Raw genomic sequence first — 21,342 nt, forward strand, 5'->3', positions numbered from 1 at the left:
TCTTCCCCCGACTGAGCATGCGCGAGGGAGGGTGAGTCTCCAGGGTCCAAGCGGCTTTGGATGGAGCTCAGTGAGGGTTGAGCAGCTGACTGGGTCGGGCGCGCTCCGTCCCTGCGGGCGATGTGACCCGGAATGGAGGCCACACGGGGTGGGATTTAGGCCTAGTTGCTTGCAATTGGCTTGGACCAGGGAGGGGTGTGTGTGTCTTCAAACTTGGCCCTTTTTTTAAATGACTTGTGGACTTCAACTCCCAGAATTCCTCAGCCAGCGTGCCTGGCTGAGGAATTCTGGGAGTTGAGGTCCACAAGTCATAAAAAGGGCCAAGTTTGAAGACCCCCTGACTTTACGGTATCCAGAGACTTTACGGGGTTCCGATGGACCCAAACCTTGGTCCCCTCCAACCAGGGCAGGAAGTCTGGACCCCCTTCTGGGCTGGAGCCAGGGGCAATTAATTAATCAGTGGAACAGCCTGCCTCCAGAAGCTGTGGATGCTCCAGCACTGGAAGTTTTAAAGAAAAAACTGGACAACCATTTGTCTGAAATGGTATAGGGATTCCTCTCTGAGCAGGGGGTTGGGCTAGATGACCTCCAAGGTTTCTTCCAGATTCTATTCCTATACCTATTCTATTCTATTCTATTCCATATTTTCTATTCTATTCTATTCTATTTATTCTATTCCATATTTTCTATTCTATTCTATTCTATTCCATTCCATTCTATTTATTCTATTCCATATTTTCTATTCTATTCTATTCCATTCCATTCCATTCCATTCCATATTTTCTATTCTATTCTATTCTATTTATTCTATTCCATATTTTCTATTCTATTCTATTCTATTCTATTCTATTCTATTCTATTCTATTCTATTCTATTCTATTCCATTCCATATTTTCTATTCTATTCCATTCCATTCTATTCTATTCTATTCTATATTTTCTATTCTACTCTATTCTATTCCATATTTTCTATTCTATTCTATTCTATTCTATTCTATTCCATTCCATTCCATTCTATTCCATTCCATATTTTCTATTCTATTCTATTCCATATTTTCTTTTCTATTCTATTCTATTCTATTTATTCTATTCCATATTTTCTATTCTATTCCATTCCATTCCATATTTTCTATTCTATTCTATTCTATTCTATTCTATTCTATTCTATTCTATTCTTCTGTTCTATTCTATTCTATTCCATTCCATTCCATTCTATTCCATTCCATTCCATTCCATATTTTCTTTTCTATTCTATTCTATTCTATTCTATTCCATTCCATTCCATATTTTCTATTCTATTCCATTCCATTCTATTCCATTCCATTCCATATTTTCTATTCTACTCTATTCTATTCCATATTTTCTATTCTATTCTATTCTATTCTATTCTATTCTATTCTATTCTATTCTATTCTATTCCATTCCATTCCATATTTTCTATTCTATTCTATTCCATTCCATTCTATTCTATTCCATTCCATTCCATTCCATATTTTCTTTTCTATTCTATTCTATTCTATTCTATTCTATTCTATTCTATTCTATTCTATTCTATTCTATTCTATTCCATTCCATTCCATATTTTCTATTCTATTCCATTCCATTCTATTCTATTCCATTCCATTCCATATTTTCTATTCTACTCTATTCTATTCCATATTTTCTATTCTATTCTATTCTATTCTATTCTATTCTATTCTATTCTATTCTATTCTATTCTATTCTATTCTATTCTATTCTATTCCATTCCATTCCATATTTTCTATTCTATTCTATTCCATATTTTCTTTTCTATTCTATTCTATTATATTTATTCTATTCCATATTTTCTATTCTATTCCATTCCATTCCATATTTTCTATTCTATTCTATTCTATTCTATTCTATTCTATTATTCTGTTCTATTCTATTCTATTCTATTCTATTCTATTCTATTCCATATTTTCTATTCTATTCTATTCTATTCCATATTTTCTTTTCTTTTCTATTCTATTCTATTCTATTCTATTCTATTCTATTCTATTCATTCTATTCCATATTTTCTATTCTATTCTATTCCATTCCATATTTTCTGTTCTATTCTATTCTATTCCATTCTATTCTATTCTATTCTATTCTATTCTATTCTATTCTATTCTATTCTATTCTATTCTATTCCATTCCATATTTTCTATTCTATTCTATTCCATATTTTCTTTTCTATTCTATTCTATTCTATTCTATTCTATTCTATTCTATTCTATTCTATTCTATTCATTCTATTCCATATTTTCTATTCTATTCTATTCCATTCCATATTTTCTATTCTATTCTATTCCATTCCATTCCATTCCATTCCATTCCATATTTTCTATTCTATTCTATTCTATTCTATTCTATTCTATTCTATTCTATTCTATTCTATTCTATTCTATTCTATTCTATTCTATTCTATTCTATTCTATCTCCGAGGTCCCTCCCAACTCTTATTCTGTAATATTTTAATTTTGCAATTCCTCCCCCCCCCCCCATTCTGAGCTTGACTGTTCTCCAGAAACGCTAAGCGGGTAGAAGCCCTGGTTAGCTCTTAAACGGGCAATGACTTTACGTCGGGGAAGTTGGCAAATAAATTCCGTTCAGAAGGTAGCTGTGGAAACCCTTTTCCTCTTGTCGCCGGGGAAACTGCACGAAACGTGCCCGAGACGGTAATGGGGCTTCCTGCCAGAGCAGCCGTGTGTGTATGTGTGTGTGTGTTTGGGGTCAGACTAGAAGACCTCGCGAGGTCCCTTCCAACTCTTTGTTCTTCTATTCCACACCCTTCCGCCGACTCCGGGGGCTGCGGGCTTCTTTCCCAGGCACGGGAGGCAGCGCCGACGACCCGCCCGGAGGGAGCGGCGTGTGCGCGGCTGGTGGGAACCGGGGAGGAGGGAAGGCTTTTCGGGGCGAGGATGCACCGCCTGGCGCGGCTGGTCCGCCGCTCGCCCTGGCTGTGCAACGCGCTGCTCTACGGCGGCCTCTTCGCGGCGGGCGACGCCGTCCAGCAGCAGCTCCGCCGCCGCCGCCGGCCGGGCCAGCGCGCCGACTGGGCTCAGACGGGCCGGGTGGCGCTGGTGGCGCTGACCTTCCACGCCAACTTCAACTACCTCTGGCTGCGGGGGCTGGAGCGGCTCCTGCCCGGACGGGGCCCGGCTGCCGTGCTGGCTAAGGTGGGCTGCGACCAGCTGCTGGGCGGCCCCGTAGCCATCCTGGCTTTCTACTCCGGTGAGTTGGGCAAAGAGCCTTGGCTGGCTGGCTGGCTGGCTGGCTGGCTCGCTCGCAGGCGCCTCTGAGCACGTGCAGAGGGCTCGGCGGGAACCAACTCCCCCCCCTCCAACACACACACACACACACACACACACACACACACACACACACACACACGGAGCCGCAACAGTCGCTGGGGAGGCGGTGGGCGACAGCTGGAGTTGACCGTTCCCCCCAACACACACACACACACACACACAGTACTTGCTGCGGAGGCGGAGGGCGACAGCTGGAGTTAATCCGTCCCCCCAACACACACACACACACACACACACACACACACACACACGGAGCCGCAACAGTCGCTGGGGAGGCGGTGGGCGACAGCTGGAGTTGACCGTTCCCCCCAACACACACACACACACACACAGTACTTGCTGCGGAGGCGGAGGGCGACAGCTGGAGTTAATCCGTCCCCCCAACACACACACACACACACACACACACACACACACACGGAGCCGCAACAGTCGCTGGGGAGGCGGCGGGCAACAGCTGGAGTTAATCCGTCCCCCCAACACACACACACACACACACACACACACACGGAGCCGCAACAGTCGCTGGGGAGGCGGTGGGCGACAGCTGGAGTTGACCGTTCCCCCCAACACACACCCAACACACACACAGTACTCGCTGCGGAGGCGGCGGGCGACAGCTGGAGTTAATCCGTACCCCCAATACACACACACACACACACACACACACACACACACACACACACACACACACACACACACACGGAGCTGCAACAGTCACTGAGGAGGCGGTGGGCGATAGCTGCAGTTGACCCATCCCCCCCAACACACATACACAAACACACACACGGGATGCTGCAACAATCGCTGGGGAGGCGGTGGGCGACAGCTGGAATTGACCCGTCCTCCCCAACACACATACACAAACACACACACACACACACACACACACACACACACACACACACGGGGAGCTGCAACAATCGCTGGGGAGGTGGTGGGCGACCTTGACCCATCCCCCCAACACACACAAGACACACACACACACACAAACACGGGGAGCCACAACAGTCGCTGGGGAGGTAGTGGGAGAAAATTAAGACAATTATTCTTTGTGTACAGAAGCACAGTTTTTTGCTTTACAAGGCCATCTGTTTTCCTTTTTTCTTTTTCTTTTTTTTGCAAGACCCATATGCTGTTCGAACACATTTGTCCCATCGTTCCGTTTCTAAAGTCTCTTTTTCCTTTAAAACCATTTCTGATCAGGCATGAGAATGCTTCAAGGAAAAGAGGATATTTTTGCTGACTGCAGGCAGAAATTCTGGAACACGTATAAGGTAAGCTGGCCTCACACACAGGTGCCTATCAATTAAAACATCTATAGCATCATACTTTTTTTTAAAAAAAAACTCCATTATATATTATGAAATAGGTCAAGACATAAGTAGCACAAATAAGAAAATCGGGCACAGATACCAAAATACGGCCAGATAAACAGCCAATCTGACATATCAATTAACAAAGAGGCCTTTTGTCTCTTTGTTCTTTCATTTTTGTCTTCTTAAGCTTATGCAATATAATTTTTAAAAAAAACCCTGACTAATTTACTCCAATACCTCACATGAAGCTTCTAACATTATGAAATATTTTACATCAGAGGTCTTCAAACTTAGCCCCTTCATAACTTGCGGACTTCAACTCCCAGAATTCCTCAGCCAGCATGGTGGAACTATGGCCCCTTCATGACTTGTGGACTTCAACTCCCAGAATTCCTCAGCCAGGTACGCTGGCTGAGGAATTCTGGGAGTTGAAGTCCACAAGTCATAAAATGGCCACGTTTGAAGACCCCTGTTTTACATCCATTTTCTAAGCAAAATCTTCTTCTGTCTGTTAGTCATTATGCGGAAATAATCTTAGTTAACTTTGTTCACATCAGTGAAAGAAAACTGAATAGTAACTAACGCCTTCCAAGTACAGGTAGCCCTCAACCTACGACCACAATTGAGCCCAGAATTTCTGTTGCTAAGTGAGACATTTGTTAAGTGAGTTTTGCCCCATTTTACGTTGTCTCTTGCCACAGTCGTTAAGTGTATCACTACAGTTGTGATCACATGACCCCGGCACACTGCAACCGTCATAAATATGAGTCCATTGACAAGTGCCTGAATTTTGGGGATGCTGCAATGGTCATAAGTGTGAAAAATGGTCATAAGTCACTTTTTTTCAGCGCCGCTGTAATTTTGAACCGTCACTAAAATGAACTGTTGTAACTTGGGGACTGTCTGTAGCAGATCTTTTACTTGCCTTTTTTTAGCAGATGATTTGTCCAAGTACATTGTTCTAATTCTAGAAATAATACATAGCCGTTAGGATTAGCAGCCTTTTCCCCCCCCCTGAAATCAGCTTGATTTCTTTTTTCCCAGAGGGCAGGAGGTGAAAACAAATGTTTTCATCCGGAGGTCAAAACAAACGTTTCTCTTGCAAAAAATGTGTGTGTGTGTGTGGGGGGGGAAGGCTGCCTTTTGAACAAAGTTTGTTATTGCAGAATCCTGGAAATCTAAAATACATTTTTCATTGGATCAGCAGCGTAGGGAATTGCTTTGGCTGAAAAAATAATGCATCTGTAAAGAGCTTTCCAAAAGCCTACAAGGCAGAATAGAAGACAGAATAAATATATTCAGATCAGCCCCCAATATATCAGCCATGGTTTTCTTAACAAATTGCCTTTGTATGGACTGTATACGCAAGATAAAAATATTGGTCTATGGATGACTGAAATGCGAGCATTTCCCATTAAAATTACAGGTCTCTTCTCTTTCTCTCCTTGTTCCCTTTTCTGTTCTTTTTTTAAGTCTGTTTACTTTTTGCCTTCTCCCTCTAATTCAACTTTGCAAATGTTTAAATGGAAAAATGAGGCTGAACACCTTCATCTAGGTAGCCAGAAACCAAAGCAGAAAACTGAGACTGTTTTAAAAATAAACTGGATTTTGTGCACAATTGGAAAAAATATATATATATAGTATGCACTTTTCTTGTAGGATAATAATAATAATAATAATAATAATAATAATAATAATAATAATAATAACAACAACAACAACAATAATAATAATAATTATTATTATTATTATTATTTTATTTGTATACTGCCCTTCTCCCGAGGGACTCAGGGCGGTGAACAGGGCAAACATATAAAAATACAAAGGTACAAAAGTTAAAAAAGAATTAAACACAATGCCCAAACTAAAACGATAAATAGATATATTAAAAACAACAATAAAATCTCAACCCATCCCCCATCAGGCCAGGCTGGCTTGTTCAAATAAGAGTGTCTTCAGATCGCGACGGAAGGAGCGAAGGTCGGGCGCCATCCGGAGCTCAACCGGTAGCTGGTTCCATAGCTCCGGGGCGCCCACAGAGAAGGCCCTCCCCCTGGGGGCCACCAGTCGACATTCCCTGACCGGCGGCACCCTGAGGAGGCCCTCTCTGTGGGAACGCACAGGGCGGAGGGAAGTTGACGCCGGCAGCAGGTGATCCCTGAGGTACTCCGGACCCATGCCATGTAGGGCCTTGAACACCATTACCAGTACCTTGAATCTCACTCGGAAGACAACTGGGAGCCAATGCAGCTAGCCAGCTGATTGAGACAAATAGATATCAGGTTTATATATGTTTACACTATTACACCTCTTAGTGTGTTGCGTAATTCTGTAGTCTTTCTTAAGGTGTGGTTCCCCCAACAGCGATCAGAGGTCTCCAAAATCAATGTTATCTGCTCGTCCATGTTGAAAAATCATACAGTATTAAAATCTCAACCAGCAAGTGTGAGAAATGGTAGGGGCAGCACGCATGTCAATTTTTAAATTAAAAGATTTTTTTTAATCTTAATTTAATTGAATAAATATCCCCAGTGCTTTTTTTGTAAAAGAAAAAGGTGCCGGAACTCACACACATCATACAACCCGCCTTGCCTACCCTACAAGGTTCCATCCAAAAAAGGTGCCGGAACTCCGTTCTGAGCGTTCTACGAGAAAAAAAGCCCTGAATATCAATAAATATAACCCAGGACAAACAGAAGCTCTTTTGGGGATCCCTCTGAGAGGAAAAAAAATGTTTCAGAAACACTATTATAGATTATGGAATAAACAAACCCTGTTAAGTGAAAATGGTAGAGTCTTGCTTTAAAGAAAAAAAAGCAGGGGGGGAGAGAAAGTGAATGTTTGTGGACCAGACTTAATCAGGCACAAAGACACACCCTTTTGTGGTTGCGTAACTGCTTTATCAAGGGACGCGGTGGCTCAGTGGGCTAGGACGCTGAGCTTGTCGATCAGAAGGTCGGCAGTTTGGCGGGTCGAATCCTGAGTGCCGCGTAGCAGAGTGAGCGCCTGTTACTCGTCCCAGCTTCTGCCAACCTAGCAGTTCGAAAGCACGTCAAAATGCAAGTAGAAAAATAGGGACCATTATGGTGGGAAGGCAACAGCGTTCCGTGCGCCTTTGGCGTCTAGTCATGCCGGCCACATGACCACGGAGATGTCCTCGGACAAGCGCTGGCTCTTCGGCTTTGAAACGGAGATGAGCACCGGCCCCTAGAGTTGGAAACGACTAGCATGCATGTGCAGGGGAAACTTTACCTTTACCTTTAATTGCTTTATATCACGCTTCATTTAATCGCTCAGATTTCAGGTCTCTTGAAAGGCGCCTAGGAGAAGCCCAAGAGAAAAAAAAAGTTCCCTGTGAAAGAAAGACAGCCATTTGAAGGGGGTTTGTCCTGTTTGCTAATTAAAGAACCCTTAATTTCTTGAAAAGTTTTACCAATCTGGCAAAGGGACAAACATATTGGCTGTGCTGTAATTTTGGCTTTTCTTAAAGTGGCGCAATCCAAATCAGAATGGATAAAAGAATACTTTAAAAACACAAATTTTCACACCCACGTGCATATGCTGGCTTGGCACGCTGCACTAAGCCATGATTTGCAAATTAGGATTTCTTGCGCAGAGCCAAATGAGCTGGGCGTGTAAAGCATATTCAATCCTAAACCACGCTCTGCAGACCACAACGGATTGCATTAATCTGAAACACGACACCCTGAGTTATATAGCTGGGGGCAGTGTATGAATATAATCCAGGGGTGTCAAACTCAATTTCACTGAGGGCCGCATCAGCATGGCGGTTGCCCTCAGGGGGCCGGGTGGGTATGGCCTCGGTGGGCGTGGCCTACTGGGTGGGCGTGGCCAGAGTGCGTATGGCCTACTGGGTGGGCGTGGTCAACTCTACATCGTTCGCATTGGGTGGGCGTGGTCAACTCTACATCGTTTGCATCAAGGGTGCCTATGGGGGCCTGGGCAGGAGTGGGACAGATCTGGGGGTCTCTGGCAGGAGGAGGGTCTCTGGTCCAGGGCCAAGGCAGTGGGGGCCGTTCCCTCACTGTTTCCAGGATGGCTTCACGGGCCACATGAAACCACTTCGCGGGCCGGATCCGGCCCCCGGGCCTTGTGTTTGACATGTCTGATATAATCAGTGTTTCCTTCCACATGTTTTTTTTGTTTTTATAATAGTCATAATATTCAAAAAATATTCATTGCATCCTCCGTTATTTCAGCTCGCGGTTGTGAATAACCAGCAAACTGGATTCCCCCATAATGTGGTGGAACCAAACTAAGGACCCAAAGCAATTAATCAAGACTTAGACTGCAGGGTTTATTAGACAACATGTGCTGGTGGGACCTTTTTCACTTCCCACTGCAAATCTATGGGATTATTCTAACGAGAGAGCAAACTTTGGCCTTGTATCTCTACATTTATCAATTTGGTTTAATCAATTCCACCCATCTAAAAACTGATTTTTTTTCCTCCCTAATGTTCAGCTACAAACCCTACTTTACCAAGCGCAGTGGCCGGGATTAGGCTACACACCGAAGCAAATGGAAGCAAACGACACAACCGCATAGCGTGAGGCTGAAACATAAATGCGGGGACAGCTCATTCCATACATTAAAATACATTTCCATCCTGTTGGGATTCTTGGATGCTCCATCGGCGAGTTGGAACAGCCTACACTGAGAGCAACCTTGGAGGATTGCAACAGACAGCTAGCTATTTACACGCTGGGCACAGAAAGATGTCATTTTTCCTCTGAGTGTGGAATGCTTTATTTTTAAAACAACCTGTTTGTAATTTCCCCCCCCTCCATCTTGATTAGCTATTTTAAACATAAGCGTGATGTTTTATGGGAGGGCGATGGATAATTTTTCTCATATTTCTCATTTGCATGATTCTAATCCAAGAACTGTTTTTGTTCTTTTTATTCCAGACAGGGTTGATGTACTGGCCTTTTGTACAGGTGAGTGTCGGCCTTACCTGGGATGCAAGAACCTACTGCTGTGTTGAAATCCACCTCGCGGTTTCCTTATGAGATTTCCGCCCCTTTGTAAAAAGAAGCTTCTGGTTTTCCGTTTTGTTCTTAAGGCGTTGTATTGTTAGAAGCTGTAGTAGTGGGTGGGTCTCTATTAGTGTGGACTTTGTGTTGGGCCTTTGGTATTCTCAATCTTGTGAGAATATTTCCTGCCTTCATTTGGGGTTAAGAGCAGACAAAAATGAAGGTTTAATGAAAGACAGAGGATTCATTCACATTCTGCGGTTAAATTACCGCTAAATTACCAAGGACCCCATAGTCTTCCTCCTCCTCCTCTTCCCCTTCTTCCTCTTCCTCCCCATCCTCCTCTTCCTCCTCCTTCTCCTCCACTGCCTCTTCTTCCCCCTCCTCCGCCTTCTCTTCCTCCTCCCCCTCCCCCCTCTTCTGCCTTCTCTTCCTCCTCCTCCTCCTCATTGGATAATGAAACGCCTGCAAGAAGCCAGCCAAGCTCAGAGAACACCAAGGACACCACGGATCTCCTCACTTCTTCCTCCTCTCCACAACCCCAACTCCCTTCTAGCACTGATGATGTTACCTAGTTAGGCTCATGAAACGTCTGCAAGAAAACAAGCAAGCTTGGAGAGCACCAAGGACCCCACAATCATTCTCCTCCTCCTCCTCCTCCTCCTCCTCCAATTCCTCCTCCTCCTCCTCCTCCTCCTCCCATTCCACTCTGTAAACCCCACTCCCTTCTAGCACTGATGGAGTTACCTAGTTGGGTCATGAAACATCTGCAAGAAAACAAGCTCGGAGAGCACCACGGACCCCACAATCATTCTCCTCCTCCTCCTCCTCCTCCTCCTCCCTCTCCCCCCTTCCATTGCACTCTGTAAACCCCACTTTCTTCTAGCACTGAAACGTCTGCAAGAAAACAACCAAGCTTGGAGAGCACCAGGGACCCCACCATCCTCCTCTTCCCTCTCCCCCTCTCATTCCACTCTGTAAACCCCACTCCCTTCTAGCACTGATGGAGTTACCTAGTTGGGTCATGAAACATCTGCAAGAAAACAAGCTCGGAGAGCACCACGGACCCCACAATCATTCTCCTCCTCCTCCTCCTCCCCCTCCTCCCCCTCCCATTGCACTCTGTAAACCCCACTCCCTTCTAGCACTGATGGAGTTACCTAGTTGGGTCATGAAACGTCTGCAAGAAAACAAGCTCGGAGAGCACCACGGATCCCACAATCATTCTCCTCCTCCTCCTCCTCCTCCTCCTCCTCCTCCTCCTCCTCCTCCTCCTCCCCCTCCCATTGCACTCTGTAAACCCCACTCCCTTCTAGCACTGATGGAGTTACCTAGTTGGGTCATGAAAGGTCTGCAAGAAAACAACCAAGCTCGGAGAGCACCAAGGACCCCTCATTTTAACCCCAAGCGACAGATATTCTCTTCTATCAATGTCTGTAAGTCCCGAGACCTTGCTGGGATCCTCTTGGCAAAATCTTCCTTCAGCTTCCCTTCATTCCTTCCAAACAGCTTTCCAACTTCAGCTTGGTTCCGGTGTACCTGAGAACAGCGTTTACCGGTGTCTGTGGCTTCCTCTGGGCCATTTTCCTTTGCTTTTCACAACAAAGTGGTGACGGAACAGCCGCTTCAGTTTTCCAGCTGTTCCACGCGGAGGAGGAGATGGGCCCAGGCAAGACATCGTCGGGGAAATAAACCGTCAACGGAATCCAAGACAATCTTATCGCCAATCTCATCGAGAACCCTCGCGACATTCCCACGATGCCAACGATCAAAATTTGGGCCCTTGACAACGAGCACATATTTACCTCAGGGGCAATGCCGATCACGATTCGCAAACCTTTCCAACCGACCTCCGACAAGCAAAGTCATTGGGGTAACCCGGATTCGCTTAACAGCCCTCGTGCTTCGCTTAACAACTGCAGCGATTCACCTGACAGTCGTGCCCCCCCCCCAAAAAAGCCATAGAATCAGGTGCGACTTAGTTAACAACCGCCTCGCTTAGCAACAACAGTTCTGGTCCAGTTACGCTCGTAAGTCAAGGACTACCTGTATGTATCTTGTAGATGTAGTTGTTAGTGATTAAGATTCTTATGGGTAATATTTTCTATATATGCTGGAACATATTGGTATTGGGAAAAAAAACATAAAAAAACATAAAAAGAGCCTTGGTGGAGCAGTGGGCTAATGCCTCCTTAAGTAACACCAGCTGCCTGCAATTATTGCAGGTTCGAGTCCCACCAGGCTCAAGGTTGACTCAGCCTTCCATCCTTCCGAGGTAGGTAAAATGAGGACCCAGATTGTTGGGGGCAATTAAGCTGACTTTGTAATAATGCCGCTTGGGGGTGTGTGAAAGCCCTAATAAGCAGGCATATACATAGAATGAAGGCTATTGCTAAGCTTGTAAGCCGCCCTGAGTCTTCGGAGAAGGGCGGGATATAAATGGAATTAATTAAAAAAAAGCAGTCTAAATAAGATTGATTTGTAAGGAACCCCTCCCCCCCTTTACAAATATATTGGAGGGGGCGGTGTTCTCAAAATTTTCTTTTACTCAGCAATACAGTGAGGAGTAAAATATCTCAACCTTGTTTAGCTGTATTGTAATTCCGTTATTTTTAATGCTGTAAAAGGTGTGGTATGACAGGTTGCGTGCTACGTAATATATTTCCTATGTAATTTTCAGTCTTATCCAGGTTTTTCCAAACAGCGTGTCTTACTCTGCAGAATCCCTCTTGATCTTTTTTTTTTTCTTTCCAAAATGATGTTGTTAACTGATACGGGAGGGCTGGTAATTTGGTAAATTAAGAAATCTCTCCTGTTGTTCCGTGCGTGCATGTTTAATGATCTCTGGATAATGGAAGAATTGGAGAGCATCCGCTGATTGAAACTGCTGAAATACTTTCCCGTCTCCTGTGGCAATTCCACACACACACAAACCCCAGCTACAGATACCTGAATGCAATCCGTGATTACAGAAAAGGCCGTGTCAAACGGCTTTCTTAATCTTTTTAACGGCTTTAATAACGGCTCGTTAATGGTGCGCACGTGTGCATCGATAAATATCTCTGTGCCTTACATGTGTGAGGGAAATCTGTGTTCGTGCTGTGTTAATTAAATGAGGCAGGGGCCGGATAACGCACACCTGAAGCTCTCCCCAAATTATCCTTAAATTAAGGTTTCATAAAATGCTTGAGAAGAAGAGAAAGAAGAACAGCATTGCCTTTGCAAAGGAAACGATGTGATCCAGATGCCTGGTGCACTTTGACACAAGCAGTGTGGAATGGCAGCTGAAAAGAAGCAAAAACCTTGTGGGGTAAGGCTGTTCACAGCTCGTTTTTACAGACAGGGGCAAGGAAAAAGCCGCCAGTTCTCTTTCCCACCTTCTTAAGTCTTCTTAGTTCCTCATCTGCAGGAGAATAACAGAGTTGGAAGGGAACCTGGAGGTCTTCTAGTCCAGCCCCCTGCTCAGGCAGGAAACCCTGTACCATTTCAGACAATTTTTTTTATTTTTTATTTTAATCCCATTTATATCCCGCCCTTCTCCGAAGACTCAGGGCGGCTTACAATCTAAAGCACAAATCAATGTGTTTAGCAATAGCGTTCATTCTATGTATATGCCTGCTTGTTAGGGCTTTCGGCCCCCGCCAAGCGGCATTATTACAAAGTCAGCTTAATTTACTTTTATTTATTTTATTTTAATTCCATTTACGGTATATCCCGCCCTTCTCCGAAGACTCAGGGCGGCTTACAAGCTTAGCAGTAGCCTTCATTCTATGTATATGCTTGCTTATTAGGGCTTTCGGCCCCCGCCAAGCGGCATTATTACAAAGTCAGCTTATTGCCCCCAACAATCTGGGTCCTCATGGTTGTCCAATCTTTTTTTTATTTTTTTTTAAAAAATACCTCCAGTGTTGGAGCACCCACAACTTCTGGAGGCAAGTTGTTCCACTGATTAATTGTTCTAACTATCAGGAAATTTCTCCTTAGTTCTAGGTTGCTTCTCTCCTTGATTAGTTTCCATCCATTGCTTCTTCTCCTGCCTTCAGGTGCTTTGGAGAATAGGTTGACCCCCTCCTCTTCTTTGGGGCAGCCCCTGAGATATTGGAACACTGCTATCATGTCGGCCCTCGTCCTTCTCTTCATTAAAGTAGACTTACTCAATCCCTGCACCTGTTCTTCCTATGTTTTAGCCTCCAGTCCCCTGATCATCTTGGCTGCTCTTCTCTGCACTCTTTCCAGCATCTCGACACCTTTTCTGCCTTGTGAGAGAAACTCACAAAGGAAGGACTAAGTTAATCCCTTAGCTTTGCAGAACCATGTGCTGTAAAAATGCAACATGAAACGAAAATTTTTAAAAAAATCGTTCCTTAGCTATATCAACTTGTTAAGGACTCAGGAGCTGGAGCAGAAAACTGTGATGAATCACACCACAATTTCCAGGATCAAAATTACAGGCCTGGTCTGCGATAGCCCCCACTTGATCAAATTCTTTCCTACCAGACGGAGATAACAGCCTCCACTTTGCTGCAGTTCCCAGCTGCAATTTCAAAATTAATGCCAACCCATCAAAAGTAAACCCGGTCAAGGAAGAGACACCGCAATAATTCCAGGAAGGCAGCTTTCTTATAGTAGGACATAATAATTGTCAGCTCTTCTAGGAAATCAACTCTGCAGGAAGTCTAAAACTACATTGAAGTGAAATTGGCTAGAATAACAGAATCTTGCGATTCTTTAACTGTGCTGTTTCTGCTTTCTTGTTACAGTTCAGAGAATCAGGGTGGCTTCTGTTTGAGTCGCTGCCAAATGTTATCTCTCTCTGTCTCATCCTCTTTTGCCTAGGTAACCGTTTTTGTAAATTTCCATCAAGGTCATCTTCTCCCTACAGTTACAGAATTTCGAAAGCTCTGAGTTTCTTACTTTTATCTCCTTAAACCACGAAGGAGTCCCTAAACCCTTCAGCTCATCGGTCAGTTTCAGATGGTTCACTGACTCCTAAAAACACTTATAATATGAACGTAACTTAATAAATGCCACTTTATAACTAACGGTCTTGCAAATAATAATCACACCCGCCATCCAAATGTTTTTGTGATATCCGGATTCCACTTGAATACCAGCGGCATTGACAAAATCACCATTGGTCAATTGCAAAAGGCAGCTTGACTTGGAGCAGCTTATATCCTGGCGATGATACCTTTACCGTCAAACAGCAACATCTGCCTATCGCAAGTCCCTGGGCAGGACTTGATGGGTGGACAAAAATGCCAAATTCAATCTGAACTCTTGAGCATTGGTCGTTAGCTGTCCGAGAGTCATTGAGACCATTTGGAGATTTATCTGTATATGAACAGGAGATGTTCATCTGTTTGCAACACAGTCCTCTCAGCCATCCCCACCCATTTACTCTGATTCACATGACTCTGAGGGCACAGATAAACCTCCAAGTGGCCTCAGAGAGCTAACAGCTGTGGTGATGCAGTGGTTAGAATGCAGCATTGCAGGCTGACTCTGCCCACAGCCTGGAGTTCGATCCTGACCGGCTCAAGGTTGACTCAAGCCTTTCCATCCTTCCAAGGTCACTAAAACGAGGAGCCAGATTGTCCGGGGTGCAATATGCTGACTCTGTAAATTGCTTAAAGGGGGCCGTAAAGCACTATGAAGCGGTATATAAGTCTAAGTCAGAGGTCTTCAAACTTGGTCCTTTTATGACTTGTGGACTTCAACTCCCAGAATTCCTCAGCCAGGCACGCTGGCTGAGGAATTCTGGGAGTTGAAGTCCACAAGTCATCAAAGGGCCAAGTTTGAAGACCCCTGGTCTAAGTGCTATTGCTAACAACCAGATGACTGTAGACAGCATAAATCCTTCCATTCTAACCAGTCAGTTAGAACTAAAGAAGTTTCTTGGATGAGAGGCGAAATGTTTTCAAAGGGAAAAAAAAATCCCTAAGAAAGTCCAGTTGCCTTTTGGAAAAGCACCCTTGGGTCATTGTTTAAGGACTCTTTCATCCCGAGGTCATCTCTCGATTCCTTTACAAAGCCACCCCGGAGCCCAGACACCCTCTGACTTCCCCTTGGATCAGGAACGTCAGCGCACCTGCCCATTTAATTCACGAGAAAGGTCTTCGCAGGGCAGAGTTTCAACACACCTCCCCTCCTTTGGATCAGTGTTAGGGCCTGGGCGATGGGAATAGAAGTCTCCCTTTGTTTTATCCAAAGAATTAAGTCCACCTTGCTCTCGTTTCATCCACCAGCTGCTTTTCAAAAACCCAGCGGCGATATTAGTGGCGAAACTCAACGGAACACCGCAACCTCGACAGGACGACTTGACACGGAATGCTAAACACAACTGGGCCGTGGAGACAAAGTGTGCAGTAAATGGGCAGATGTGCCTGAGAGATTTTGCAAAACAAAACTACAGGTAGTCCTCATCTTATAAGCCATTCGTTTAGGGACTGTTCATAGTTGAAAAAAGTGACACGTGACCGTTTTTCACACTTAAAACCATTGCAGCATCCTCATGGTCACGTCAGCAAAATTTAGAGGCTTGGCTGCTGGCCGCTATTTATGACTGTTGCAGCCTCCACAGCGGTCCTGTGGTCTTCTTTTGAGACCTTCTGACAAGCAAAGTCAATGGGGAGGCCAGATTCAACCAAAAACTGTTACTAATTTAACCATTGCAGTGATTACTTAACTGTGGCAAGAAAGGTCCTAATGAGATGACCAAACAACTAAACTAAACTAAACTATCCTTTGCTTAGGGTTTTTGATATGGTCAAACAACTAAATCCATAAACATTTCTATTCTATTCTATTCTATTCTATTCTATTCTATTCTATTCTATTCTATTCTATTCTATTCTATTCTATTCTCTATTCCATATTCTATTCTATTCTCTTCCCTTCCCTTCCCCATTCCATATTCTATTCTATTCTATTCTATTCTATTCTATTCTATTCTATTCTATTCTATTCTATTCTATTCTATTCTATTCTATTCTATTCTCTATTCCATATTCTATTCTATTCTCTTCCCTTCCCTTCCCCATTCCATATTCTATTCTATTCTATTCTATTCTATTCTCTATTCCATATTCTATTCTACTCTCTTCCCTTCCCCATTCCATATTCTATTCTATTCTATTCTATTCTATTCTATTCTATTCTATTCTATTCTATTCTATTCTATTCTATTCTATTCTATTCTATTCTATTCCTCTACTCCTATTATTCTATTCTATTCTATTCTATTCTATTCTATTCTATTCTATTCTCTATTCTATATTCTATTCTATTCTATTCCCTTCCCTTCCCCATTCCATATTCTATTCTATTCTATTCTATTCTATTCTATTCTATTCTATTCTATTCTATTCTATTCTATTCTATTCTATTCCTCTACTCTTATTATTCTATTCTATTCTATTCTATTCTATTCTATTCTATTCCTCTACTCCTATTATTCTATTCTATTCTATTCTATTCTATTCTATTCTATTCTATTCTATTCTATTCTATTCCTCTACTCTTATTATTCTATTCTATTCTATTCTATTCTATTCTATTCTATTCTATTCTATTCTATTCTATTCTATTCTATTCTATTCCTCTACTCCTATTATTCTATTCTATTCTATTCTATTCTATTCTATTCTATTCTATTCTATTCTATTCTATTCTATTCTCTATTCCATATTCTATTCTATTCTCTTCCCTTCCCTTCCCCATTCCATATTCTATTCTATTCTATTCTATTCTATTCTATTCTATTCTATTCTATTCTATTCTATTCTATTCTATTCTATTCTATTCTATTCTATTCTATTCCTCTACTCTTATTATTCTATTCTGTTCTATTCTATTCTATTCTATTCTATTCTATTCTATTCTATTCTATTCTATTCTATTCCTCTACTCCTATTATTCTATTCTATTCTATTCTATTCTATTCTATTCTATTCTATTCTATTCTATTCTATTCTATTCCTCTACTCCTATTATTCTATTCTATTCTATTCTATTCTATTCTATTCTATTCTATTCTATTCTATTCTATTCTATTCTATTCTATTCTATTCTATTCTATTCTATTCTATTCTATTCTTATCCCTGTCCCTATCCCTATCCCTATCCCTATCCCAGGGGTAGGCAACCTTGGCTCTTTTATGACTTGTGGACTTCAACTCCCAGAATTCCTGAGCCAGAATTCTGGAAGTTGAAGTCCACGAGTCATAAAAGAGCCAAGGTTGCCTACCCTTGCCCTATCCCTATCCCTATCTCACTCTAATCTACTCTACTCTACTCTACTCTACCCATTTAGATTTATCCTGTATAATTTGACTGGCTAATAAATTTAATAAATTCTATTCTATTCATTGCATAGACACCCTGGACTGGAGGCTTGTAGTATCATCTGGGTGATCAATATCACTGGCTTTCTCTTTCTTGATCTTCATGATTGCAAGGATGTCTTCTCATAGGGCAATTTATGGTCCTGCTGTGTTGTTTTTTTAGTCTTCAGATTAATTAAATTAATAAATATTAAATTTAAAATTTAAATTAAATAAATAAATAAATATAATTGTTGTAAGACAGCGGTTGCCTTCATACCCCTCTGCTCTTCTCTCCCATCCTACTCCAGATGGCATTAATGTTTCTCCCTCCCCCATTTTTTTTGGTGGTTTCCAGCAGGCAGTCCAGCCCACCCCCAATAATTCAGTCATCACCCCCAGATTTAGCTGTAGATTTGCACCAGCGCCTGCTACTTAAGTTTGTGACTCACCATGCTGTCTGGCCTGTTTCCTCAGAATGCCATTAAAACACTTTCTTAAATTATTATCCTGGCCTCTCAAACAACCTAAGCCCATCTCAGCCCTTTAACATAGGGACTAGAAACATGGGCGGAGCTAAATGGGTAACCACCTCACTGTACTCAACGTATGTGATGCAAAGAGACTGGACAGCCATTTGTCTGAAATGGTACAGGGTTTCCTGCCTGAGCAGGGGGTTGGACTAAATGACCTCCAAAGTCCCTTCCAACTTTATTGTTGTTGTTGTTACCTGTTGATTTCATTCTCAAGAAACTGTTGCCTCCTTTTTTGGCAATGTGCTTATTTGCCAGTTTATTATTTTGAATATGTCTGTATGTTTAAATTTGATCTACCACTAAATCTGTATCTACACCTACCTCTATATATCTACAGCTACATCTATACCTATGACTACATTTATGTAGCTACATCTACATAACATACAATACACCAACATCTGTACAGCTAGTCCTTGACTTAACAATAGTTTGTTTAGTGACAGTTCAAACTTACAACGGTGCTGAAAAAAGTGACTTTATGACCATTTTTTTCACATTTAATGAATGTTGAAGCGTCCCCCATGGTCACCTGATCAAAATTCAAACTGGTTCATATTTATGACGGTCGCCGTGTCCCGGGGAATCACGTGACGCCCTTTGGTGACCTTATCACAAGCAAAGTCAATGGGGAAGGCTGATTCATTTAACAACCGTGTGACTAACTTAACAACTGGAAAGATTCACGTAACAACTGTGGTCGTAAATGGGGCCAAAATTCATTTACCAAATGTCTCAGCAAGAGAAATTTTGGGCTCAATTGTGGCCATAAGTTGAGGACTACCTGTATTTCTGCATCTATACCTGCAACTCCATTTATATATCTATATCTACTTCTGTTTATTCCTTTATGCAAAGCCAGAGGGTTGGAGAAACACTGACTGTCTAAGAAGCAACCCAAAACGGGACAGCAAGACAGCAGCAGATTTGTATAAACACAGAAATGTGTTTGGCTACAACAGCACGTCTGTCCCAAAGCCATAAAATATTAAGAAAATAAATGCAGAGGGAGAAACTTTATGATCTAATCAAACATCTGGAAAGGGCAGATACGTAGCTTGTACTTGATTGTTCCTTTGAATAAGCCAGAAGGAATCCGTTCACTTGCATCTAATTTAAGCCATAAACTGGTTTACAAAGGTAAACGTATTGTTCATAAACGGGGGTGACAGATCATGCAATCCCCTTGAGGATGTTGGGTATATTGTCTGAACCAGCCCTGATGAGTCAACACAGAGCTTGAATCCCTGTGAAACAAACACACATTCAAAGAAATTGCGAACGCTTTTCTAAACCAAGTTTATTGGCCTAAGCCACGGTATAATACTATATATACCGGTATATATATATATATATATATATATATATATATATATATATATATATATATATATATATATATATATATATATATACATATACACACACATACACACACACACATATAAATGTCGAATCCTGAGTGCCGCGTAACAGTGAGCGCCTGTTACGTGTCCCAGCTTCTGCCAACCTAGCAGTTCTTTTTTTTTTTTTTTTAATTTTTTTTTTATTAAATTTATTATTTAAAAACATTGGACACAGTACCAGCGAGCTGACAAACCTTTTTGTCTACAATGTTTAAATATATATATATATACATGTATATATATACATCAAAAATACACTTAAATACACTTAGATTACAAATCGGTGAAATACCACGATATTTAAAACAGTGAGCTAGTCTGTAAAACCTAATAGAGACCTTTCTTTTTATCCATCCAAAGATACAATTTGTTCCAAATTCTATAATAGTCTGATTGATCTTTATTCTTTAATTCCAAAGTTAATCTGTCCATTTCAGCGCAATCCCAAATTTTCCTAATAACCTCTTTTTGTCCTGGGATCTCATTCTTTTTCCATTTTTGCGCAAATGATATTCTAGCTGCTGTGATAATATGGATCGTTAAGTATAGCACATCTTTAGGATATTTCTCTTTCGTGATTCCCAACAAGAAAAGTTCTGGACTAAACTCCAGATCTTGTTTCAATATTTCTTTCAGCCAAATCCAAATCATTCTCCAAAATTTTTGTGTTTTACTGCAAGACCACCACGTGTGGAAGTATGTGCCTATCTCTTCAGAACACTTCCAACATTTGGGAGATACTGTTGTGTACATTTTTGCTAAGCGGGCTGGGGGAAGATGCCATCGGTAAAACATTTTAAATAAATTTTCTTTATACGATGAGGCCAGTGTTATCCTTTTATTCCTATCCCAAATTGTTTGCCAAGTATCTAGGTCGATGTTATGTCCTAAATTGTTAGCCCAGATCAACATGGGGTCTTTCACTTGCTCTTCAAACAGCTTATATCCCAAAAGTAATTTATAAAAATTCCTTATTTGTTTAGAGTCCGGTCCCAATAATATTTTGTCCAATGCTGTTTCAGAGGTATATATCCCCCATTCATTTTTATCCTTCCTAAATCTCGATTGGATTTGTAAGTAGGCCCACCAATCGAGTTTTATACCTTGTAATTCTAGTTCATTCCTAAGTTTCAATTCCCCCTCCTCATTCAGAATATCCTTGTATGAGATTATGTTACCCAAATCAAACAGATTTGGGTAAACTATCGCTTCAAGGGTGGATAGCCAGACCGGTATTTTGGTGTAATTGTGAGATCTAATTTTTTTCCAAGTATTGAGTAGCGCTTGCCTGATCCGGTGTCTTTGAAAATGCGAGAAAAGACCTTGTTTCTCCGTCCATAGGAAAGCATGCCAGCCATATTGCAAATCGTGACCCTCTAAAGTTAATAGTCTTCTATTTCTCAAGATTACCTGTATTTCTGCATCTATACCTGCAACTCCA

The 21,342-nt window shown here is 42.0% G+C and overlaps 1 protein-coding gene across 1 annotated transcript; it reads left to right on the forward strand.

Annotated features, from left to right (window-relative positions):
- Positions 1-2,708: 2,708 nt before the first annotated feature.
- Positions 2,709-11,581, forward strand: MPV17L (MPV17 mitochondrial inner membrane protein like). The gene is made up of 4 exons (XM_083372875.1): positions 2,709-3,239; positions 4,526-4,596; positions 9,570-9,599; positions 11,145-11,581. The coding sequence occupies exons 1-4, from the start codon at positions 2,927-2,929 to the stop codon at positions 11,325-11,327; spliced, it is 597 nt and encodes a 198-aa protein (XP_083229001.1). The 5' UTR covers positions 2,709-2,926; the 3' UTR covers positions 11,328-11,581.
- Positions 11,582-21,342: the final 9,761 nt, after the last annotated feature.

This window comes from Vipera ursinii (assembly GCF_947247035.1).
Source record: "Vipera ursinii genome assembly, chromosome: 13".
In the NCBI taxonomy this organism is placed as follows: domain Eukaryota; kingdom Metazoa; phylum Chordata; class Lepidosauria; order Squamata; family Viperidae; genus Vipera; species Vipera ursinii.

Coding starts and splice junctions, on each gene's coding strand:
- MPV17L (XM_083372875.1), top strand. CDS start 2,927: ATGCACCGCCTGGCGCGGCTGGTCCGCCGCTCGCCCTGGCTGTGCAAC. Junction 3,240..4,525: donor CATCCTGGCTTTCTACTCCG/GTGAGTTGGGCA, acceptor ATTTCTGATCAG/GCATGAGAATGCTTCAAGGA. Junction 9,600..11,144: donor TGTACTGGCCTTTTGTACAG/GTGAGTGTCGGC, acceptor CCTTCCAAACAG/CTTTCCAACTTCAGCTTGGT.